At 41.1% G+C, this 26,524-nt stretch overlaps 1 protein-coding gene across 1 annotated transcript; it reads right to left on the bottom strand.

Moving 5' to 3' along the window:
* Positions 1 to 12,513: 12,513 nt before the first annotated feature.
* On the bottom strand, positions 12,514 to 14,610 carry LOC308391625 (uncharacterized protein). Its single transcript, XM_080874279.1, has 2 exons — positions 14,232 to 14,610; positions 12,514 to 13,357 (listed from the first exon to the last, which is right to left on the bottom strand). Exons 1-2 carry the CDS (start codon positions 14,424 to 14,426, stop codon positions 12,680 to 12,682), a joined length of 873 nt encoding a protein of 290 aa, XP_080730405.1. The 5' UTR covers positions 14,427 to 14,610; the 3' UTR covers positions 12,514 to 12,679.
* Between the last annotated feature and the right edge of the window lie 11,914 nt (positions 14,611 to 26,524).

Raw genomic sequence — 26,524 nt, 5'->3', positions numbered from 1 at the left:
GATGCACTGAATATTTCTTTGTCAGTCACCTTTCTCACTCACTATGTGTTAATAGACCTCTCTGCATTGAATCATATCTGTTCTTAACCTCTGTCTCTCTTCCACAGCATGTCTTTATCCTGTCTTCATTCTCTCACCCCAACTGGTCGCAGCAGATGGCCGCCCCTCCCTGAGCCTGGTTCTGCCGGAGGTTTCTTCCTGTTAAAAGGGAGTTTTTCCTTCCCACTGTCGCCAAAGTGCTTGCTCATAGGGGGTCATATGATTGTTGGGCTTTTCTCTGTATCTATTATTGTACGATCTACTGTACAATATAAAGCGCCTTGAGGCGACTGTTGTTTGATTTGGCGCTATATAAATAAAATTGAATTGAAATTGAATATAGATCCACCACAGCTCCTTGAGGTTACCACACAAACTGGCTTCATGGCTAATCTGCATCGCTACCAAATAAACATTAAATATACAATAAAATGCACTAAAAATACACAATAAATAAACACTACACATAATGGGAATTAACAGCCAACTTTCCCACATTCTCTGCAACCCTGTGGACTTATCTTTAGACCAAAGTCAAGTTATTTAGTATTTTGTATCTGCTTACCTGCAAATATATAGATATAGTACATCGTTACACATTTGTACACAGTCTCACACAGCTCTTGTTAGTCGTACTGTATGAGTGGCCTGGCTTGTTTGCTCCCACTGCTCCTGCTATTCATTTCAGGAGATACTCCCTCTTGTGGTGTAACAGAGGAATAAGTACACTTCCAGCACACTGGCTGTCTCCCAATTCAGGGTCTGCAGCCTTAAAGTACGCAGCTTCAACGATCCTCAAGGGCCGCGTACTCAAAGACCGCTAAGGCCGGAAGTGCGAGGCTTGTGTAATGGGACGGTCTAGCCTCCGTTGCGCTGATACTGTTGTTTGTCAATAAAGTTTAAAAAAAAAAGCCTCCGTTGCGCTGCCCAGGTTGCCTAGCAACCATGATACTAACCACTGGAAACGTGTCATACAGCTTTGTTTGACAGAAATGAAGGAGAAAATATTTTGTTCATTTGTTTGTTTGTTTCTACATGAGCTTTGATCATTCTCTGTAAGATTAAGCTCAGCTATTGAACGGCGTATATTTTAAAGTAAAGGCTTTAAAACCAAGTTAGTACAAACGTCACTAATGTCACATAACTTTGCCGACATGTGGCCAACAGTAATGTTTAATGTTCTTCGTTATTAAACATTTGCACATAAATAAGTGACATAATATTCAGTACTTACTTTTCACAGTTTACTCTTCGGCCGCTCCGCTTCTGCCTTCTGCGGCAGAATTCTCCACACCGACTGCCGTGCTATGAATTTTGGGATATATGGGACCACGAAGTCTACACTGCCACAGCCTTAAAATTCAGGGAAATGAAGGACGCATTTCAGGGCCGCATTTCGAGCAGCCTTTGAATTGGGACAGCCTTCGGCGCGCCGCTGTAACTGTCACGGCTGGCGGAGGGAGCCGTGTGGTGTGGAGGAAAAGGAGGACCCAAGATGCAGCAAACTGATGATACGAGTGATGTTTTATTTACAAAGGTGGTGGTGACAAAAACAGGCAACGAGGTATGAGTACTTTACAAACGGAAACCTAAACTGGGAGAAACTAAGTGACAAACCTGAGACCATACAAAAGGGGTGCGGGGCAGAGAGACGCAGAGACAGGAACACCATAGACCGCAGAGGTAGACGGATGAATGCAGTGACACATGGATGAACGCAGACGAGCCGACAACAAACACAGACCGACACCCACTAAATATACACACACAAGGTAATCAGGTAATCACACACAGGAGGGAAGAACAGCTGAACCTAATACACCTGGGGACCGGAGGAGACAAGCTGAACACAATAACAACAGACACAGACCTTCAGAACAGAACAGGAAATCCAGAACACGAGCCTTCAAAATAAAACAGGAAACAGACTGATGTACAACACAACACGGGGACATGAACAGAGCACCAAGGACAGACACAGGTAGGGCTGACAATACACCAAACTTCAGGTTAACCCTAACTAATACAGATCAGAAAAAACGCAAAACGCTGGGTCAACGACCCAGGACCATGACAGTAACGTAATCGGCCTTGAAATGCGTACTTTAAGGCTGCAGACCCTGAATTGGGAGGCAGCCTATGTCTCATTGGAGATTGGGGCACACATTATTTTACAACATCCATCCATTCACTTCCGCTTATCCTTTTCAGGGTCGCGGGGGGCGCTGGAGCCTATCCCAGCTGTCATAGGGCGAGAGGCGGGGTACACCCTGGACAGGTCGCCAGTCTGTCGTAGGGCCAACACACAGGGACAGACAACCATTCACGCTCACATTCACTCCCACATTCACACCTATGGGCAATTTGGATTAACCAATTAACCTATCCCCACTAACTGCATTATTTTACAACAGCTAATGAAAATTGTTATGGTACGGCTGTGTGGTAGGCAGCATGTAGGACCCAAACACATGTCACTCAAATGGAGGAATAGACTTAAAGAGGCTGCTTTATTGCGGTGCAAAAACTCCACAAAAATAAACACGCAAAAAACAAACAAACTAGAAGCTAATGCTAGACACATGGAAACGGAGCCCAGGGAGAAACACACACAGCATGAAGAGGGTGCAACACAACACTGACAGAGAGAAACGCTGCACCTAAATACAGTGAGGGATGACGAGGGAATGAGACACAGAAGGAGAGCACAGCTGGGAGTAATCAGACCAGACGAGACAAGGGAAGAAAAACCAGACACATGCACACAGGACAGGAACTATCAAACTATCACAGAAGCAAAAGGAACTACTAGAGCTTACAAATACAGAATCATAAACCAAAAGACTAGTAGTGATAAATCATGATGAAATCAAAACACAATAAATAATACAAAAATCGCCGACCAATGACCGTGACAAAAGTATTTGAACAATCAAAACATTTTAACCAAATATTATATTGTAAATAAAAGATTATGTGGGGTGTCTTGTTTTTGTCAATAATGCCTTTCTTGTCCTTACACTAATCTCCCCTCAAACTTCAAACTGACATCATTTTACCAGCTAACACAGGACTCGTGCTTTCAGTGATGATAAACCTACACGCATTCATCTCTCTCCAGTCCAAACAAGTACCGACACGTCCATTTAGGGATGCGGATTTTGTTGGTTTGTGTGATGTTGTGGGCTTGGTCTCTTATTTTTCCTGTTTTTGTTTAACTGGTCTGTGTCATACTTTGGTCATTTTTCTTTACATTGAATTTTTATAGCTATTTTGGCCTTTGCCCAGTTTGACTTCTATCGAGGAATGTTGTAAAATGACCACCATTATGTAGAAAGGCACCACAGACAACCTGATGCTGTTTCAACAGCAAAATTTCATTTAGTAAGTCTCTTCAAAAAAATACTGATACTTTTTTAAAAATTTGTTCTTTAGAGTTTTGTCATCATACAGATGCAAACATGTTTTATGGCCCAAACATTCCTTGTACAGACTAGCCCCCGCTGTAAAGCCATCAAGCGCCCACCCAACCAAGCTTCATGTAAAGTAAAAATGATGGGGACAGTAATGCTAAGATCATGAAAAGTCAAAGTTTCACACTGATCAAAAGGCCTGATTCTCGGGGACAGCGGCTAATAGGAGTTCTGCTCACCTGTTTACTACCGAGGAGAATAAATGAGAGTATGGCACAGAATAAAAATATATCAATAATCCATGGAGGAAAATAATCCCCAGGCGATCTCTAGAGGCTTCAAACTACTACTGCTTCAAAGCTTGCTTCGGTATGGATCATTACAAGTGACTGATGACATCTGAAGTAGGAAGCTCTGATTAAATCACATGACTGGTCAAAGCCATCGATACAGCCATTTAACCATCCCAGCACACTGTAGTAAAGCTTGTAATGAACCACCGGTCTGTTCCATAAATTGCCAATACTGGAGTTGTTTGGAGCTCTGTGTGCAGTAGCGTTAGTGATGGGCACGCTCGGAGGCGTGCTCCATAACCTGTATAGAGTAATCTGTCGTGCACAGGAATAAGCTGCATAAAGTCTTGGTTAGTTACAATAATACCTTGATAAAATTCAGTGTTGAGTCTTTACTTGAGTCACCATCAACAAAGGTCGTCCTGCTGCCTCTTCTCTAATCCCGATTCATTTTAGGAACAGAGACATCTTTCAACATGGAGCACCTACACCTCTCTCAGGAGGGAAGATTAAGGCACAAATTAGAGACAGGACAAAAACCCTGATGTCTAATGTGTTCAGGTTCAGACAATCAATAACCTGACTTATGGAGACTGAAAAGTCTCTTATTGGTTGTAATAGTTGTTTATCCAAAGGGTGGAGCTCCACACAGTAAAGTTTAAGGACATTTCCGTGCAGAGTCATTAGCTGATGAACTTGTAATAAAGAGACTTTAACTGAGGTGAAAGTGAACCTTTGTCAGGCCTCCTGTCTCAGATTCTCGTTATTTCTTACCAGGACAAACAAAATGAGAGGAAAGCATTAGCACTGACACACACACTGTTTTGTTCTTCACTTCCAGCTGGGATTCAGCTTCATCTGAATAGTTCACATAGAACAGGATAAAAGCTTCTGATTAATGATTATTGGTCTATATAACTTTTTTTTAAACAAAGTTTACAAAGAGCTCTGAAATAAGAGCAGAGATCTGAACACTAACCTCAAACACAAAGACAAAAGGAAAAATCAAATATAGAAACACAAACTGTCACCATGATTCATTAAAAATAAGAGTAATAAAGCTCTCATAACAGATACATTAAAGCTGCAAGAAGTAGTAACTCTCCCTTTGGAAACTGTAACAACACCCAAAACATATTTCAGCCCAAATATTAATCTGTGATTCTATAAAGCAGGGGTGTCAAACTCAAATACACAGTGGGCCAAAATTCAAAACTGGAACAAAGTCGCGGGCTAACGTTAATATTTATTGAAAAAAAAATCTTCCTCCAGATATAAGAATGAATCTTTTCTTAAACTGTCAGATAAATGGTGTTGATTAGGGGTGTCAACATCAGGCTGGGAGGGGCCAGAATCAGCCAACACTGTATGGTTATGGAAAACATGAGGGAGGGCATAGTTTTTGGACTTTTAACTTTATGAAAAAAGACCACAACAAAATGTTTTTGTTTTGTTTGTTTGTTTTAGTTTTACAGCTTTTCCAGCCTCCCCCGTTATAATAATAAACAACAATGAGCTACCAGAACTTGTAATTTTACAGATTTATTTCTTACAATTTAAGTCCAAAGAGTCATGCTGGCGGATATCTTTTTTTAATACAGCAGAATTCTTTTTTTAGGACGAAAATCAAAAAGACATAATGTTGAAATTACCCTTTTTTTCTTATGTTAATATATCTCAGTGATTAAATGTTCAGTTAAGCTTCTTTACATTGACAGAAAGGAGGGTTTCACTGGTCCAACCCACTAAGATCAAAGTGGGCTGTAAGTGGCCCACACTGTGAAATGAGTTTGACGTCCCGGGTGAGATCAGCAGAGAACATGGAGGAAAGCAGCTCTTTGTGAGGCTGTGGATCCTCTTCATACGACCTCTCTGTGACATCAGGCTGCTGTGGATCAGCTTTATATGAATATACAACAACATCCTGTCTATGAACAGAGGACATGGGGAAGCTTCAGACTCAAACTCTACAAGTCCGTTATACAGTCCAGGTCAAAGTCTGATGATCCTTTATTAATAAAACTTTATTGGTTAGTCAGTGTGAACAGTAAGGCTCACAGGGTGATGGAGGGGGGGATGGGTGGAGGTGACTTTTCTTTTATTTGATGTAAACTCTTTCAGTTTTGTTCTCATCTTATGAAACTCCTCAATGATCTTCTGACTCTGATCAGCTGCCTTTTTGATGGCGTCTCTTAACTTTTGATCTTCTTCAGGAGTCGCAGTCACTCTGAAGACTTCCTTGATGAGCATTACCAGACCACCCATAACATCCAGCAGGGTTTCAGTTATAACCAGAAGTCCTGAACTCATCTCTTTCAGGTGCGACACCTGTCTGAGGGTCCTCTGAAACTCGTCCACATCAATCTGAGAGTCTCTGGCCTGAGCTTCAGCTGATTCCTTTTCCAGCTTTTCACATATCGTCTTTATTTCTTCCAGGTTCTTCATCATTGGTCTGACTTTGGCCATGAATTCTTCTCCCCACTTTTCTACTTTCTTTGCTTTTCCTTCCTCTGACAGAATTTTTATTACATTGGTAGTAACAACAGTGGCTCCACCTCCGGCAGCTGCAGCTAAACTCACTCCTGCAGTAAACGGAGCTGCTAAGATCCCACCAATAAGAAATCCAACTCCCACTTTTCTCGCAGTGTTAGTTTTTCTCTGCATTTCATCTACTTCATCAGAAATCCTCCTAAACTCTCTCATAATCTCTCTCATGCTTGATTCACTCCTGTCAAACTCTGCAGTGAATGACTTTGCAGAATCTTCAAGTTTGTTCTTTAATTTATGCAATTCAGGAGGCGGGTCATTGCTAATTCTTGCATTTTTTGGAGCTGAGGCCATTTTGCACAGCTTCCTCTGAAGTGGACGTGTGGTGAAAGTTTTACCATGGGTAAGTAGGTAAGCAGTCTTATGGGAAGCAGCTTGAACTCTGACCTTTGGTTTGGATTGTAAATCAAACTGTTCAGCAAGACTCTGTGGACACAAACAGAAACAGAAACAGGTCATTTTCAAAAACGTTAAAACACTGATGCTCACCTCTGCTGTTAGCTGACAGCCAGCAGCTGTTACCCCGTATGCACTGATTTAAATGTATTCATTTCCTTCCACTTATCCAATTCAGGGTCACAGAGGGGGGCTGGAGCTTATTACAGCTGCTACAAGGCAGGTCACCAGTCTGCGGCAGAGCTAACACAGAGGGTACGTCCACACTAATGTGTTTTCGTTTGTAAACGCATCTTTTTCTCTCCGTTTTGGCTTCCTGTCCACACTGAGACAACGTTTTCTGTCAAGGAAAATGCAGCATTTTGAAAACGCTCTCCAAAGCGGATAGATTTGAAAACGCCATTTTCGTGTTGCAGTGTGGACAGCGAACCCGGAGCCTTTTCAAAAACGATGATGCATTTTAGTCATGTGATGCAGTCACGTGACCAGTTAAACAAAGATAGCGGAGGGCATTATACAGCAGTTGCTTTGTTTGCTCTCAATTTTGACAGCCCTATTAGAGATTAATATCAGTTTGTACATGCTCTGGAAAGCTTTTCTTCAAATTCTGTAATTCTCACTCGCTTTTGCAACTTTGTACTTTTGTGTTACTCGCAGCAACAATGCCACCTCATTGTTAGTCCATTTAAATACCCGGTGCTTTTCCTCGACCTTTTGCCGCGACGTCTCAAAGAGCCGGAAAGTAAATAAACGGCAGACAGAAATGAGGCAGGCCAAATCTTCTTGATCTTCATCTGTGGGAGGAAGCTGGTGTACCCGGCGAGAACCCACACAGACACAGGGAGAACATGCAAACACAATGCAAATGGTGGAATTCAACTCACGGCCTTCTTGCTGCAAGAAAATAAAAGTCAATAGTAAATAAAATATTTTTTGACATTTACCTGAAAATAAATTTTAAACAACAGCAGATCTTCTTTGCGTTGCTTGATTGATTAATCTTTCTCACTGATGATGATAGAAATACAAACACTGTCAAGGTTCAGCAGGAGGATCAGGCAGGATTCTGGAAACCAGGAATGAACTCAAAAATATAGCTTTACTGCTGAAAGCCCGCCGGAAGACAAAAAAATATCTGCTGAGCTGATTCAAAGGAGACCACAGGAAACACAGAGCAATGAAACACACTACCACGAGGGAGGATGCGACAACTAACAGAGGAAGATTTACATAATAAATACATGAGAGCTAATGAGATGCTGAGATAATCACTGAAGACGAGACAAGAAGGACCTGATACAAGGATCAGAACAAAAGGAACACAGGGAGCTATCCAGGTCTCAGGGCAAAAACTGGAGGCTTAGAGGACATCAGAGGGACAGCTCAGGGAGCAGTTTGGAGACAAAGTTAGAGAGGTGAGTCTGACATGACTTAGACGCGTGCAGAGGAGGGAGAGTGGAGGTGTCAGGCAGGTGGAAGATTACAGAGAAGGTTCATGGACTCCATCCACAACGTGCAAAAGGTGCACAGGCCAGCTTGGGACTCTTTTAACTCAAACAGCTTGAGTAGGAAACACGAAGGCAAGACACTCACTCTTTTATCAGTGAGCTCCAAACATTCTGCACATCACTGCAGAGATTTCACAGTTAAACAAACTCTGCTGTTCTGTGAGTGATGACGAGCAGCTTCATTCCAGTCAATGAGCATGTCAGCGACAGTAAGACGAACATTTCACATCTAAAAGAAGCTAAACCTCAGTGTTTCTTCAGTTTGTAACAACAATAGAGCTTTGTGTTTTCTCTTTTAATATTTAATCTGGTTTGATATGGATTTATGACATTTAATCTCACACATTCTTGGACTTTGCTGTAGGGCTGTGCGATATGACGAAATATATCAGATGATGAAATTAAAACGTCTATCGTTTCATATTATACACTATTGTTCATTTCGTGGTGTTGCAAAATACACTGTTTACAGCAATATTTTTTCATCGTTTGGATCGTCACCGTGTTGATGCAGGCACAGAGAATACCAGCATGGCCAGTGAAGATGAGGAAGAACCAAGTAGCTCCAAACAGAAGGACCTCTGTAGCATGCACATGATTTGGTTGTGCTGCAAACAGGTCCCCACCACAGACTCAAACAAACCTCTTCTACCATCCACGCAAGAATCATGTGAAAGAGTATGGAGAGAGTTTACGGATGAGAAGCAAAAAAGAGCTGTCAGGTGCTCAAAATAAACCTTAGACTCAAACTTTAGAACAGGCTTTCCCCGCAGCAAACCGTGTAATAAATACAAAGTAAATGGCAGCCGTTACAACTTTTATCTCAAAACACTGCAGGGACACAACGCCCAGCTGAAAACACTTCACACAAGTCAAGTTGGCCAAGGCTCACAGAAATTACAGAAAAAGAACTATTTTGTGATATATGTCGTTATCGGGATGAGAAATGTCTTATAACGGGATATGAGATTTTGGTCATATCGTACAGCCCTACTTTGCTGGCATTTTTTTTATTAGGAAGGCTGTAAATTAATGTTTTCCCGTTTCTATTCAGTACTTCACCTTCACGTTTCTCTGTCACAGTGATCCTCCACCACTTTTTCTCCAAGAAAATAAATAAAAATATAAAATGAAACCATCATGCAGTGACAATAACAATTAAACAACGATTAAAACACACTAGGACTAGATTTTAAAATATTTTTCATCAACAAGTAAAAAAATGCATATACGCATAGACTTACATTGGAAATAGCAATAAAAACAATAGTAGTAATAACACTAACAACAACTATTTATACAGCGTCTTTCAAGAAGAACTAAGGTTGCTTTACACACAAAGGCGGACAGGTGTGTTGAGTCATGTTTACCTTTCACATGGTCTGAAATGCTCGTGAAAATGTTTGATCACTCTTGTTCACAAATTGTTGAGTTCATAATTTGACAGACTTAAATAAATAAATAATTCACTGCTCACGTTTAGGCATCAAAGCAAACTCCTTGGTTAGGATTAGAAAAAGATGAGTTTAGGTTCAGGTGCACTGGCTGTACCTTGTTTAATGACTGAGCAGTAGTCAAACTCAAACTCTCACAGCTCATCCGGAAGAGAAATAGAAATGCAAAGGAAAAGCTAAAACACTGAAAAGATTTCTTTTTTAATGAAGAACTTCGAGAAAATTCTGCACTTACTTGGACAGCAGAGCTTGTGGATTGATGGCAGAGAGTTAGTCAGGATGCTTTTGAGTGGTCTGACTTCAGGAATAAGCTGCGAGGTGAATTATTAACTTCTCCACCTTGCTTCATCAGTCACATGACCCGGTATCCCCTCTGTCAGCCTTCAGTCTGCATCGGTGTTTGTGTTCAGTTACAACAGTGATTAACTTTGATCTGATATGCTGGACTGCTGGAATCCAGTTTAAAGTTTGACCATGATTGAAATCTGTATTTCCCAGTTCTTTAAACAGTGATAAAGCTGTTCATATGGTATTGGTGGGTTTCTGAGAGGTTATTAATGAGGCGCAGACACACGAGGGAGGGAAAGACTGGCTTTGATAAGCTGTCTGTGATCAGAAGTACACTTTACATTTGTATGTATGTACTGTTGAGATGAGATTGCTGAGGCGCCTCAATGCTGTGCTTTATATTTACCAAAGTGTCATATAATTACATAGTGTAGTATTGAATGGAAGCGGTCCTGATATTAAAGGGCTTAGACTACGTGTCCTTTAGTGATAGAAATGTAGGAGACTCTCGCCCACGCTTGTCTGCAGGAGTTGATAACAGGGAACCATCTGCCAGTGGAAATTTACTAGAAGGGAGTAGGGCAAGGATGCAGCCTCGCTGGAGCTGAGTGAAGATGTTTTGCAGCTAATAGACAATAACCTCTGAGTACTCCATGCAACGTGACTACTGAATGCATGTGTAACACTGTTGTTTCGACTAGAGTGGGACAGCTTGCAATAAAACTGTTAAGCGCACACCGCCTTTTCGAGATTTGCGTCAGAGTCTCATGCAGGACGCATCTCCCTTCCGGAAGTAATAAAAGTGTTTAAATGATCTACTGAGCCGTGTGTTGTCTTCCATCAGATGCCTATGAGGAATCAAAAAAACTTGGTGAGGTGTTGATATTTAACAGTACATATAGCTGCAGGATCACCTTTTTCAACTTTTGGATTTAACACTTTCCAGTCGCTGCTGCTGAGAGCTATCATGGGAACTCTCAATCATCAGTCTAGGAAACAAACTTCAGACATATTTTTATTAATCCTTTATTTATCCAGGTAAAAAAATCTCATTGAGATTAAAAATCTCATTTCCAAGAGAGACCTGGCATCATAGCAACAAAAGTCACATACCACATAGGTATATAACATTTAAAACATCAGTGACAGTTATCAGTCTGTCGGGTTAGAAATCATAAACCGCTGGGACTCCATTTCACCTGCTTTGTTGCCACTGACAGTAATAACAGGTGCACTGAAGACACATCAACCAACAAACAGGGAGAGGTTAGTATGAGATAGTACCTGCAGCCCCCAGCTCCTCCATATGTGCTGTCACTAGAAGCATCGCTGTGTCTCTCCACATGTACTGTCTGTCCTCTCTGTCCACATGTGACCCTCTAAACAATCTCAATGTTGATGAATACCTGTACCTGTAACCCCAGGCAGTATAAAAGACGGATGTAGCTACAGTGATGTCAGCCAATAGTGACGACCTGTTTTGTAGCTCCAAGCATTCGTGCAAAGAAGTGGTTCAACTCATCCGCTAGCAAAGCGTAACCATTAGCAGCTTTGAATCACATCTGTACTGCCACATTTGCCGTGTTACTGCTGTAGAAGTAGTTCCCAGTCTTCCTCTTGTAAGCAGCCGTGGTCTTCTTCATGCCTCTTTTCAGGTTATTTGATTCCGGCTGCTAATCTGAATTTTTGATGTTGTATTTTTAGGGTTAGTGCAACTTGCAAAAGTTTAAAAAAACAAACTCAGTCTCTGTCTTCTCCTTTGAACTAAACTCCTGCTTACGGCCCTTTACAAACTGCTACTGGTAAGTCATGTTGTTATACAGGCAGGCCTGATCAGCTGAACTAATGAACTAAACAAAGAGATTAAATGTATTTAATCTAAATCTCTAATCTAAATATATCACCTCAACCTTTAGCCTGTCATCTAAAAGAAAAGCAAATTTTACCACTGCCTTCATTACACTTTGGTTCCACCCAGAAGCTTTAAAAGGTGCTCAGGACAGCCTGAATACCTTGGAGAGGTGTCTTCATAAACTCTTTTCTCTCGCTATGTTTTCCTGACCTTGATGAAAACATCAAACCTGCCACAGGTCAGGGCGATGGATCATGATGGTGGAGTGTGAGTGGATTTTCTTCTTCGTTTTTCTCTCCTTTCTAACAATTCAGAGTTCAGAATGAGCAGGTGTGGAGCAGGTCAGCACTTTGGCTTTGGCCCCAAGCCTGAGCCACGGGTCCTGTGGGTTTGCTCAAAATTGAATTGAATCTTTATCTTGAACATGTTGAAAAAGTACAACAACATAGAAATAAAAAGAGAGAAACAAACAAACCGAAACAAAAGGACCACAACTACAATCCCCCCCCCCAAAAAAACAAAACAACAACAACTTTCATGTTCAAAAAGGAGCAGGAAGAAGCATAACCTTATTTAATCCCACTCCCTTTCCACTATCTAGTAATTCATAGACGACACTTTTTCGACTTTTTTATGCCCTGATCATCAGAGATATCTGATTACAAATACATTATATGTTAGATGTATTTTTCATGTATTAATCATTCAGTTATTCAAGTAGAAACAAAGTAAAACAGACGAGTAGAAATAAGCAGACAGCAGTCGACCGGATAGTGTAGCGTCGCAATGACATAATACATTATTCATAAAACTTAATTTGTTAGTTAGTGTGAACACAGTACAGGTTCAGAGGTTAGAAGCAGAGTTGATGTTACTGCTGTCTGTAAGTTCATGTGAACTCTCTCAGTTCTTTTCTCATCTTATCAAACTCAGTAACGACCCTCTGACTCTGAGCAGCTGACTGCAGGATGGCGTTGCTTAACTTTTGATCCTCTTCAGGAGTCGCAGTCACTCTGAAGTCTTTCTGGATGAGCTTCACCACGTCATCCATAACATCCAGCAGGGTTTCAGTTACAACCAGAAGTCCTGAACTCATCGCTTTCAGGTGAGACACTCGTCTGAGGGTCCTCTGAAACTCGTCCACATCAGTCTGAGTGTCTCTGGCCTGAGCTTCAGCTGATTCCGTTTCCAGCTTTTCACATATCGTCTTTATGTCCTCCAGGTTCTCTTTCATTGGTCTGACTTTGGCCATGAATTCTTCTCCCCATGTTTTTACTTCTTTTGCTTTATCTTTGTCTGACAGAATTTTTATTACACTGGTAGTAACAACAGTGGCTGCAGCTGCAGTTGCAGCTGCACCTGCACTCACTCCTGTAGTGAATGGAGCTTCTAAGATCCCGCCAATAAGAAATCCAACTCCCATTTTTCTCGCGGTGTCAGTTTTACTCTGCATTTCTCTGAGTTCCTCTGCAATCTTCAGGAACTCTCTCACAATCTGTCTCATCCGTGACTCGCTGCTGTTGAACTGTTGGATGAATGAAGTTGCATGTCGGACGAAAGAAGCAACCTATGAACAGAAGAACATTTTTACAGAATAACCACCAAACTAAATAAGTGCATCTAAAAAAATCTGAGACTGGAGTAGTCCAAATTTATCCCATTTATCAAAAATGATAAATGATCACAGTTTCCGAATATATGATGTCTGGAAGCTCAACTGTCAGCCATGAGTTAGCATCCTCAGTGTTGTAACTCCACCAAGACACCATCAGAAGGTCAAGGAAAGGGTGAGAGATAATGTATGTGTGTTGCCTTCTTAACCCTCTCAAGGCAGACGTTGCCGATTTGCAACAGTTAGAAACTAACAACCTGATTACCCCACATACATATTTTATGAGTTTATTTTACTCAGAAGTACCACTGCAGGACTTGGTTGTGCATTAGCAACAAAAAACTTAATTTGAGCCTGAGAGGGTTAAGCAAACTGGACTATTCAGCCAAAGCCCTGGTCAAATACGCTCTCTCACTCCCTATTGGTTTCCACACTTGTAGGCTGGTTTGTTTTAACTCTTGTGTTCCAGTGACAACACACCAGACCATTACACTCATCCAAACAAAGGCTCAGTATGCATTTTTGATTCCTTCTGATTCCACACATGCTCATCATTTGCTCTTACTGACTTCTTGGTAATAAATATAATTAGCATTGCAACAGTCGTCTCTCCCTTCATCACTGGCTGTGAGCTGGCTTGGGATTTTGTTGTAAACATAAAGTTAAGAGTCAAAACTGCTGCTTTGTGTGATGCAGTTTTTCATTTATAATTCTAAATTTGGGACATTTTGATCCATCTTTAAATTGTTAAATCACTTCAAACTCCAACAGGGGTTATGTAGTATGGTTGTATGAATGATTGTGTGGTCGTAGGTATTGTTTTACGTACCTCTAGAAGTTGAATCTTCACCTTATTACACTCGCTGACAACAACCTGACATTGATCAGCTGACAGCAGGATAGACTGTTTTAACTCTTTGACCACTTCATGTGTTGGATGGTCTCTGATGGTTCTTCCAGTAAGTGTGACTAGTTTATCCATGACTTGTATCAGTTTTTCAAATTCAATCAATCCTTCATTCATCTCCTTCAGTTTAAACACGTAGATGTGTGATATCCAAAGGAGTAATTTCAACCCGAGCTTCAGCTGATTCTTTCTCCAGCTTTTTAAATGTACTCTTTATTTCTTCTAGGCTCTTTTTCAGTAGTTCACAATTTTCTATGAAATTTCTATCCTCTGAAATTAGTATATTTACATCTAGAGCAGCAGCTCCACCAGCAGCAGCAGCAACTAAACTTAGTCCTCGATTTGGTGGAGCTGCAAGGGCGGCTGCCAGTAAGACTTTAGCTCCTATTTCTCAGTACAAACTCCTGCTGATTTCAGACTTTCTGTATTTCTCTGCATTTCTTTTATGTCTTCAAAAATCCTCTTGGATAAAATCTCTCTGGCCTTTGTGTCTTGGCTGGAAAATTGTTTGATGATTGAATTTCCATGTTGGAGGAAAGAAGCTGCTTGTAGAATAAATGATGCTGAATACTGGAAATATGAAGCTGTGTGCTGGATAAATGAAGCTGTGTGACGGCTGTAAAAATCCTCATGTTCAGTTAGTATCTGTGGACACACAAAGAGAGACATAATTTTTACAGAGTTACCACCTGACTAAACATGTCCATCAAACATATCAGGGAATCCAAACTTTTTCAGTCACACACTGAGGTTTAAGCTAAAAGCTCAGTCATACCCACTGATTATAGCTGGTGGATTTTTGAATGTTATCAAGTCTGGGAGTTTGCAGCTGACCTCCCAGACTGTCAGGGATTTCGCTTTCAGGGCCACTTACTGTTTTACTGTTTTACTCCGCTGCGAGATTACTGAGTCAGAAACACATTTGCCACAGGACTGAGCATTTTAAGATCGAAACATTTTGTCTGTGTTGTATAAAAACTGAGAAAAGAGCCACAAAATGAACAAGTAAGATAGCATGGAGCACACTCAGTCTACTGTGTTTACATGAATCTGAAAACCACACCCACTCCATTTGTGGTTCACCTGTAAATAGAGATGTCAATCATTCAGATGCTGAGTTGAAACATCAACCACAGCACCTCCATGATCAGTGAGAAGGTCTGATGCAAATATCAGTCTAGCGGTTCTTTTGGCAGATATTAAAGCTAGTGCTGTGATTCTTAAAGTGTGAGCTACATGACAAAAAGTTATGTGGGAATTAATGTTTAATATCGACATAGTTTCTACAGCAGAACAAAGAAATTAATCTCAGGTATAGTAATCTGGTCATTCACTGTAGATGGACATCAAAATCAAGAGATATCTGGCAGTTACGAAAAGAAAAATAGGTGTTGCATCTGAGACAAACAAGTGCCAATAGTAAGCAAAAGAAATAAGCCAAAAAGGAAAGATGATGAATCTTATCTTTCTCTTGGTTTCATGGTGAGTGTGGTAGATGATGAGGAGAGACGCGAGTGTATCTTATGATTGAACAGTCTGCCAGCTGACAGTATGAGGCCCAACAAATTAGGAAGACACTTAGGGACATTACACCCCAGTGACATGAACAATCCACTCTATTTGGAGAGAATCTTCAGCAGGAAGATGCTTTCTAAAATCTGCATCAGTAAACAGCAAAGCACTAATGGCATCATACAAAGTCACATACGAAATTGCCCAGAGCAAGAAACCTCACAGGATAGCAGAGAAGCTCATACAGCAACTTTAGATATGGTGTCATCGATGCTCAATGAGACAAGCGCTTCAAAATTAAAGGCTCTCTCTCTGTCCAGTGACACAGTTGGAAGATGGATATGTGATGTTTTAAGTGAACAACTACGGATGCGCTGAAGGACAAAGTTTTCATCTTACAGGTGGACGAGGCTACAGACAGCAATAAAGACTGTCTTTTGATTGCTTGTGTTTGCTTTGTCATGTCTGAGGCCCTGTGTGAGGATGTGTTGCTTTGCAAGTATGTCCCAAGTACAGCAACAGCTGATGAGCTCTTTAAGCTTCTTGACTGTTATCTTACAGAACAAGTCTCACCAAATGTGCAATGGACGCACTGCTTCATACACAGAGAAGCACTCTGCAGATTAGCCCAGAATTTAGACTGACGTTGTTGCCACAGTGAATTTCAATAAACAAGGCCCCTTAAGGCGTGACTGTTCATTGCACTTGGTGAGGAGATTCAGATGTTTTTGGAGGTGGAGCTTAATGATGATGAAGCTGGCCGATCTTAGCGATATATTTGGAAAGCTAAATGATTTAAATCTTCAGCTTCAAGGCAGAGACAAAAATCTTCCTCATAGCAGACAAAATCAATGCATGCACTCTAAAACTTGAGATGAACAGCAGGCAACTTGATGAAGGAAATGTTGATTCCTCTGGGTATCTAAATGTAGCCAGTGAGTTGGGAGCTTGCACACTGATCTCATTTCTTAAAGAGCACATCTTTTCCCTGAGAGCATTTTTTCAGAACCTGCACCTGCTGATTTTACTTTTGCTGAAGAAAACAGTTTATTGAGATCACCTCTGACACACACTCAGGCTGAGCTTTTCAGCTCAGACACTAAGTGAATTCTGCCTTGGTGTGTAGAGGGAGCATCTACTCATAGGACAGAGAGCTGTGGGCATTCTGCTTCTATGTACAACATCCTATCTCTGTGAGATGGGATTTTCTGCTGTTGCCTCACTAAAAAACAAAATATAGACTGAGGCTGAATACTGAACATGACTTGAGAGCAGCAGTATTAAGCCTCCAACCACGTTTTGAAAAGCTGCGCAGTGAAAAACAGGCTCACTGCAGCCACCAAGAGTGAAACGTTTTAAACTCTCACTAAACAATTTTTCCATCTTTCCTCACAAGTTTCCGGATTTGCTCTTTTTTATAAGGCTGAACTTTATTGTTGCATTTCTGATAAAGGACCCCGTCTATTTAATTTGTCACTGGTTTTTAAAAAAAGAAAAGGGAAGACTGATGTAGCAGTATAGTGATGCAAACAGTTGTTTGAAATTAAAGTTTTTCTTTTATTTTTACAAGAAAAACTACTGAAGAATTCAATGTGAATGAGTTATTGAAAATATTTGTTATTAATATTTTGCTCTAGTGCAAAATGATGACAGTTTTCTAGCAGTGATGCACGCACATTATGATTATGACACATGGACTGAGGTTTCTTAATCATACTCTCATCTTCAGTTTCACATTGTGCTAGAAATGATCAGAATAAATTGTTGAAACTGAGATTTTTCAATTTTCTGTAAGCTTTGTGTTAGTTCTACCTTTTAACCTTTCTGTATTTAACACTGATAAACATATTGGTAATAGAAACATATATATTTATATGTAGCTCATAGAAACAAGATGATTTTGGTATTTACTGATGATGTTATGTCAGGACAGCTGTGGCATAAACCTTGGATGGTGGTTTAATAAATGTTTTTCAGTACTGTACAGTCAGTGCATTATAGTCTCTTTAGGTTAATTACTACAAAACTGAATTACTTGGCCTTTAAACGTGTAGATTTACTAGTTAAAATTAATTTTCTAGCTTATTTAGAAGCAGAAATATTAAGACTTTTATGGTGATCATTTTATAAAACATGTCAGCCTCATAGATGTCTGTGTAAGTGTTAATGTTGCTGTTATCATTACTTTGATATAGCACAGAATTTAATTTATGTATCTTCCACACATCTTAGATCTTTCCAGTGAGGGTGTAAGGTAGAGAGAGAAGAGATGCAAGGAAGCAGGACAAGCAACGCAGCGCTTCACCTTGTGAATTATCACAGGAAGAAAATTAAGTTTCCTTAATGAAAAGAGTCTAGAGGGGGTTTGGTCTGTGAGTTTTCTCTCTGTCAGTCATCATGTTGTCTGTGTTCACAGAATCTAGTGTTCAGTTTTACATCTTTGTCATATTTCTCTTGTTGTGTTACTTGTAGTGTGTCTTTTGTTTTCTTAAGTGTCCAACATTTTGGTCTTCCTCTTGATGGAACTCATCATTTAAAAAAATGTGAACACAAAGCTACATAGTGTTACACTGTGATTAGAGATTACTAGTGATTACTGTGTGATGGGAAACTCTGCTTTTACTTACCTCGCTGAGGTCAGTCTCCATTACAGCACACTCATCAACCAGGCTCTGAGTCTTGTTAAATGACTGGATGATACAATTTCTTAACTTTTCATCTTCTTCAGGGGTTGTATTGTTTATTAAGACCTTTTGCATGTGTTCTCTTATCCCATCTATTGCCTGTTTCAATTCTCCCAAGTCATCCAAAACTCACGCACTCATTCTCTTCAGTTTAGACACTCTTCTGAGGAGCCTCTGAAGCTCCTCCATATCGGTCAAAATATTTTTAGCCTGAGCTTCAGCTGATTCCTTTTCCAACTTTTCACATGCCGTCTTTATTCCTTCCACATTCTTCTTCATTGGTTCAACAATAGCCATTAATTCTTTTCCTAATTTTTCCACTTCCTCTGCAAATCTTCTCTTTGGCTTTATTTTTGCACCAGGGGCACCAGCAGCAGGAGGAGCTCCTCTTCCAGCCACATACTTAGCGATTTTAAACATAGTACCTGTAAGAACAACAGAACCTGCCGCTAAAGGTAAAGAAATTGGTGCTGTAACCAGAGGCGGAGCCAGACATTTGAAACACCCGGGGCTTAGCCCAAAGAGTAGTATGCATGTGGGATTTTATTTTATTTTTTTTTGGGGGGGGGGGGGGGGGGGGGGGAAGAAATGACTGAAAGATTAATAGGCTCTGTTCAAAAAAGAATGACTTCATATAGGGAAAAATATATATCACATGTGCAGGACACCTTAAACTAGTTTTAACAAAGTCGGGGCTGTATCAAGACACGAGGACTAAACCCCAATTCAACCAGACCCAGAACTGATCCAGAATTAAAACAGGACTACAACAGTTCAAAATCAGGACTACTGAGGACTTAACCAAGACAGAACCAGAATCAGAACTAGATGATAGTAGCACTAAAAATCATCATAGACCTGCACTACACTTATTTTTTAATTCTACCAAAGTACAATATTTAGATTGAGAAAAGTTTATATAATTATTTAGCCTTGTTGTGCAAACAAGCCTGCAAAACTTAATAAATATAGAATTTGAAAAATAACAAACCTAAAAAGAAACACTAGGTACGAGATACATGAGGACCTATGATACGGTGATACTTTTGGTAAACAACCATTTGACTAACATGTGTCTCACCTGCTCTTGTTCCATCTCTGTCCCTCTCTCTCCCTCTTTGTGCTGACAATCATCAAATATACAGTTGAAACCAGATATTTACTCTTCAGATAAAAACACAAACACTTTTTTAATTGTAACATCAAATCAGACTAAATGTTTATTTTTTTTAGATAAATATAAAAACATATTTGTTAACTTTAAGAGTAAAGAGAGAAACTATCTGTATTTCTTAATAGCAAATGGCACCAAATTGTATTCAAACTGAGCCACACTTATGGAGCTCCACAATTCTTTTCCTGGTGTTTTGGTTGATATCTCTTGATTTTCCCATGTCACAGAAACAGGCTCTGTGTTTTGCCTTATATGCATCCACAGGTGTGCCACCAATTTACTCACATGGATTCTACGAACCTATCAGAAGCTTCTTCAGCTCAGAATGGAATCGTCTGGAGTTTTCTTATTAATTAACAATAAACTTAGTGTATATGTACTCCTAAATTTGATGAAAGTGATAAAAATAGACAGATCCCTCTCTCTTTATTCTGACATTTAACTAATTCAAAAGATATTTCAATATTTATCTAAAACAAAAGTTTACTCTAAATTGATGTTTAACAGTAAAAATGTTTTATGTTTTCTCCCTAAAGTGTAAATATCTGGTTACAAATGTGAATATCCTGCTGTGTACTGAAATCCCTCTTGTTTTGCATAGAAATATACTGAACAACATAGTAAGCATAATATATAAAATAACATTTACCTGAGTTTTTTCTTTGAAAGAAGCCTCTAATGTCCATTCTTATATTTCAGTAGGCTACATAACTGAAACCGAATTAGTCGGGGAGGGTACGAACTGAAAATATGAAATAAACACACGTAAGCTAAGACTCTCTAAAAAAATAGCATTTGTTCGGCTTTTCATTTCGCCATTTGTTGATTCACTTGAAGAGCAAGTAAAATAATATTGGTCAAGTGATCAGTTTGATATCAATCTTTCGTGATGCACCGTCATATTTACATTATTTGTACAGTACGAATGATTTTCTTTGGTACCTGGTCAAACTTAAGCTCTCCTTAGTATGGCTGACTCCGTTTCTCCAACAGCGCACTCACTGCTGGCAGCAGCTGCCCCGCCCCCTCGCTCAGTCGCTTAGTGCCTGAGCTCGGATCATACCAATATCAGGGGGGATTCACGCACAGTCGTAAATTCCCACAGTGTGCACTATGTGCTTCGAATATTGTGTGTACTTTTTGTTTTATACAGTTGTCAGCCAGGCATCTAACTATGAAAAATTACACTCCAAAAGACCCCGGGAGGAGGCCCCGGGGCAGACCCAGGACACGCTGGAGAGATTATATCTCTCGGCTGGCCTGGGAACGCCTTGGTATTCCCCCGGATAAGCTGGAGGAGGTGGCTGGGGAGAGGGAGGTCTGGGCCTCTTTGCTTAGGCTGCTGCCCCCGCGACCCGGCCCCGGACAAAGCGGATGAAGATGGATGGATGGATGGAAGACCCCGGGCTTCTGACAAAACAACCCGGGCTTAAGCCCAGTAAGCCACCCCCACGCTCCGCCCCTGGCTGTAACCAAAGCAGTTGCTCCTAAAACAACTCCTGTTCGTATGGCTGCAGCTCCTCTTTCTTCAGCAGTAGGTGCAGTTTTCTGTCTGCATCCTACCTGCTGCATCTTTTGTACTTCTTCAGAAATCCCCTTAAGCTTTTCTACAATCTCTCTCATCCTTGACTGACGACTGTTAAATTGTTGGAAGAATGAATCTGCATCTTTAATAAGTTTTTCCATTACTGTAGATAAGCATTGCAGGTCTGTGCCTTCTGCTGTTTCTGGAGCCAAGGCCATTTTCTGCAGTTTCCTCCAAGCTGGATGTACTGATAAGTTTTTCTCTGCCCAGTCTGGTGAACAGCTTCACGTCTGACAGGTTAACTGTGGATAAGCGTTGATGCAGGTGAGTTAAACACATTCAAGACTGGAAAAACCCAGTCAAAGAAAGTCAAGACACTTTATATTGTAAAGCAAAGACCAGTGTTGGCGTAGTTACTTGAAAAAAGTAATGTTTTATACATTACTTGTTACTTTTCATAAAAGTAATTTAGTATGTTACTTAATCACTCGCCGGCAAAAGTAATTTGTTAACCTACACAGGACATTTCTCCAGTGGACACTGGTAAAAAGTCTACAGCATTACTCTGAGAAACCCAACAAGCCAATGGGAATAGTTCAAGATGTAATGACAACATGCTATCAACATGACTCTACACTTCATCCTGCAGCATCTGGACTCCCCAGGAACCTACGCCAGGATCCTGTTTGTGGACTTCAGCTCTGCCTTCAACACCATCCTTCCAGACCATCTCCAAGCTTTCCCAGATGAATGTGCCTGATCCCATCTGCCGGTGGATCACTGACTTCCTGACGGACAGGAAGCAGCATGTGAGGCTGGGAAAGAATGTCTCGGACTCCCGGACCATCAGCACCGGCTCCCCTCAGGGCTGTGTTCTTTCTCCTCTGCTCTTCTCCCTGTACACCAACTGCTGCACCTCCACCCACCAGTCTGTCAAGCTAATCAAGTTTGCAGATGACACCACCGTTACTGGACTCATCTCGGACGGGGATGAGTCTGCCTACAGGAGGGAGGTTGAACGTCTGGTGTCCTGGTGCAGCCACAACAACCTGGTGCTGAACGCCCAGAAGACAGTGGAGATTATTGTGGACTTCAGGAAGCACACAGCCCCACTCCCCCCCATCATCCTGACTGACACCCCCATCACCTCTGTGGACTCATTCCGCTTCCTGGGTACCACCATCACCCAGGACCTGAAGTGGGAGCCCACCATCACCTCCGTCATTAAGAAAGCCCAGCAGAGGATGTACTTCCTGAGGCAGCTGAAGAAATTCAACCTGCCAACACGGACGATGATGCAATTCTACACTGCAATCATCGAGTCCATCCTCACCTCCTCCATCACCGTGTGGTACGCTGGAGCCACTATCAGGGACAAACAGAGACTGCAGCGTGTTGTGCGCTCTGCTGAGAAGGTGATTGGCTGCAGACTCCCATCTCTGCAGGACCTGTACACCACCAGGACACTGGGGCGTGCAGCTCGGATCTCAGCTGACCCTTCTCACCCTGGACACAGTCTGTTTGACCTGCTCCCCTCAGGCAGGAGGCTCCGGTCCATTCGCACCAGAACCTCTCGCCATAAGAACAGTTTCTTCCCCTCTGCTGTTGGACACATGAACAATAACCGTATGACTGTACCCGCCACTAACACATGACCCTACGCTGTGTTCACTGCATCATTCCATGTTTGCACTGATCACCACCTGCACTCATGTATATATCATATATATATCTATCTACTTAGCACTTTTAATTCTTATTTTTATGTCTATTTAAGCGTTATCTGACAGTATGGTTGCACTAAGTACCGCAGCAATTTCCTAATGTTGTAAACCTACTCAACATTTGGCAATAAAACCCTTTCTGATTCTGATTCTGAACACCAAAGAGCATTCTTCGGTTACACAACAACACTGAAAATGACAGTTTGTCATTATGAAAGAAGGGCAAACCTCTAGAAGCTGCATTCAACTCAACATTCCTGAGCCAACACCCAGAAACTTTTAGCATCACTTTCTTTGCTGTCACAATCATTAACTGATGCAAACATTAAGCTGTATGTCCAGCTTAATGTCCAGCTCCAAGTTAAACTGTGACTATAATTTATATTTGACCTGAAAACCGAATGGATACTATAATCTTTGGGACCCACCTGTTAAATTCCTGCAGACTCGTTACTGTATTTATTGCAGGCAGTCTGACAGACGGATGGAAACTGCAGTTGAACCAGTTGGAGATGTACAACCCTGAGGCAGTACTGCAACTTTTAATAGAGTTTTGCAAAGGGAAACACTCCAGACAATATAAATATGTTTTGAAACTAGACTCAAGGTTACAGCTGCAATGACACAACAGAAAAGGGAAAAGACAGAGTGGATGAACCAACTACTGACTAACACTGTAAAAGACATTCACCATTAGACCAAGAATCACATTCATAACTGCTCAGAAACTTCATCTTTTTTAATGATCCTGTTATCCTAATAACTAAGGTGAAGTGGAGATGGAAAGATGCACACTAGAGACCTTTGAAGCCACCCTGAACAACCCTGATCACCCACTTTATAACATCTCCATGAAACAAAAAACATCGGTACTGGAAGACTCCTCTCCCTCCCTTTGTTGTAAAACAGAAACAGAAAATCATTCACACCCACAGGTATCACAATAACAGCGTCAGTATCAGTTCTCAAACTGATGTTTATGAGTGTTGGCCATATGAGTTACTGCCAAAGTCCTGCAGAGAAACACAGATTTACCTTTTGGGTAACATTTGGTTTCAGTTCCACAGTTTATGTACTGTCTGCCAACCAGCCCTTTGTCTCCATCCTGCTGTCAGCTGTTAGTTTGATATTGTGTGCTGATTCTTACCTGTTTGGCTGTAGAAGCTGTGTGCCTGAGGAACACTGAGTCTTCAGAAAGCTGAAGCCTTTGATGGAGTGTTATCACAACCCTGCCAGGTGGGAAACATTGACACCCGAGTGTGTGAATGCGATAACTCGAGGATGAAGCGATGTAGCTTTTTCAAATTGATACCACAGGTGTGACTATTAAAAATCTCAGATCTCAGAGTTTGAATGTAAGTAACCTTGTCCTCAAGGTTGAAGGTCAGAGGTCAAGTTTTTTTAAAACTTGTAAATGCAATAATTTGAGAATACGGCTATATATGATTTTTTTTAATTGATACCATAGGTGCATCTCCTAGGAGGCTGAGGTGTACAACTGGCCGCCACCAATATTTTTATTCAGTCACTTACGCATCACAGTTACGCGTCTCGTCTCAACACATATAACACCTCTCAGGTGAGTCTTAGTGCTTCACATGGGAATAATAGCATATCCAATAAAACAGTTTACTACACATCAATATTACCTAAATGCCTGTCTAAACAGATGTGCTTTGAGCTGTTTTAAGTAGCTACATCAAAAAGAACATCAAAGTGATTACAGATATGTTTATTCCAACTAAGGAAAATGAACCAAAGCAGCCTTTTAAACAACCATATGTCTTCGGGAGAATGGTTTGCTGAATTTGCACCTAAAGGCACCAGCAATAGCGATATACATAACGCTGACATAGCCCACAAGGAACATCAGCGTGTGGCTCGTGAACGTCGCACAAAGAGCAGCTGGAAGCCGCTGAAGCAGCGCTATGTGACGTTGACGCTCCAGCTTCTCAGTGGGAAAAGGATCGCTCAGAAAGAAAAGGCGTCGGAATCCCTCTCTGTGTGGATGGCGCAAAGAGAAGTAGCACGTAGGCATGACGACAGCCTCTTCGTACCTTAAACACACGTTTAAGGTACAAAGCGGCTACCACCCCGCACACAGCGCATTTAGCCTACCTGGGAGCGATGATAACAGAAATAAATCCAAGTTGAAGTTTCTCATTGATGAAGCAGCGTCGCTTGGTCATAGGAAGAAGCAGCCAGTGCCAGACTTCCCCAGCTACAGCCTACAATCAGAACACCTGTTTACACCTGAGGGAAAGAATTCAGCTTTCAGCACAAAATAATAAACGACATACCAACAAACCTCAGAGGGACAGCTTCCAGGAAAGTAAGAATCCAACATAAATACAAATCAGGAACAACCTGATCAGGCCGAGGGGACGGGGCATAAACAAGACTCCTACCTGCGACAGGTATGAGAGTCAGGTGAGCAGAAACCCGGATGCAGAGTCAGCAACAGGAGAGCAAAAGAGAGAGAGAGAGATGTTCAGATGGCAGCTACTATTTATCAGCCATAAAGCATAGCAAAGTGACACTGATCAAAGTATTAATTCTGCTACATTTAAAAGTCTTAACAGTGTGAACTGTTAAATTTAAATATGACATTTAATGTTAAATCTAAATATTGTATAGCAATTGATTAGATTTCATTTATTACATTTAAGATGCTTTTATGTTTCCACTTGCCTCTTTGTAAAAGTCACCATAACTCCCAAAATTATTCCTTGCTCTCATAAACATGAAGCAATATTTTCAGTAAACACCAACTGAAATATATCAAATCAAAGATTTATTTATTCAAATAATTAATCAGTAAGGAGTCTTATGATAGTCAAGTGATTAAATCCTAGCTTTGTCCTAATTCATAGGCTGTATCCATCGGAGGACTGGGCCTTTGCAGTCTACATGGGCCAGGTCCTTTGAAGACCGAGAAGGGCGGAAGTGTGAGGCTGTGAAATGGGACGGTCTAGCCAGATTTTCGTCATCAGCTGTCTCGGTGCAGTTTAATAAACTCAGCCATCTGCTCCTCTCTCGCTAATATATAACACAGCATTGGAGTAAATTCTCGACCATCTCACACTTTTGTTTAATCAGTTTTCTGTTTGACGTTTATTCAGCTGTGTGAAAACTATAGCCAGCACTGCTGGCTGACTTCTGGCATGGTAAGTGGCATGTCATCCAGAGATGAGCCAGGCCTGGCAATGATAGCACTGTTTATGTGATGGCATGCCATATCTGGTTCGATTGGTTTTTGGTTTATGTGGCCCAGGCTCATAGAAAACATCACTTGATGTCGGATCCGGGCCACACCTGTTGCCTGATGCCTGTCATGGCAGGGTGTATGTCAACCAGATGTGGGCAAGGTCTGGCAATAATGGCACTATTTATGTTCCTATTTTAGTTAGAAGACCCAAATGCCATATTGCAATACTATACTGCTATGGTGGCCAACGTTTCAAATGCAGGTTTGACAGGTTTGTGAGTGTACACTTTATCCAAAACCTAGTTAGGGTTTACTGATGTTTACCACTGGGTGGCTGTAGCTCAGGAGGTAGAGCAGGTCACCTATTGAACAGAAGGTTAGTGATTCA

This window comes from Rhamphochromis sp. 'chilingali' (genome assembly GCF_963969265.1).
Source record: "Rhamphochromis sp. 'chilingali' genome assembly, chromosome: 2".
NCBI classification, from domain to species: domain Eukaryota; kingdom Metazoa; phylum Chordata; class Actinopteri; order Cichliformes; family Cichlidae; genus Rhamphochromis; species Rhamphochromis sp. 'chilingali'.
This window is presented reverse-complemented; position numbering and strand designations above follow the sequence as displayed.

What these genes read in the sequence shown, in the direction of transcription:
- LOC308391625 (XM_080874279.1), bottom strand. Translation starts at nt 14,426, where the DNA reads ATGAATGAAGGATTGATTGAATTTGAAAAACTGATACAAGTCATGGAT. An exon ending in TGAAGATTCAACTTCTAGAG is followed by an intron (nt 13,358 to 14,231) that starts GTACGTAAAACA and finishes TTCTGTTCATAG; the next exon opens with GTTGCTTCTTTCGTCCGACA.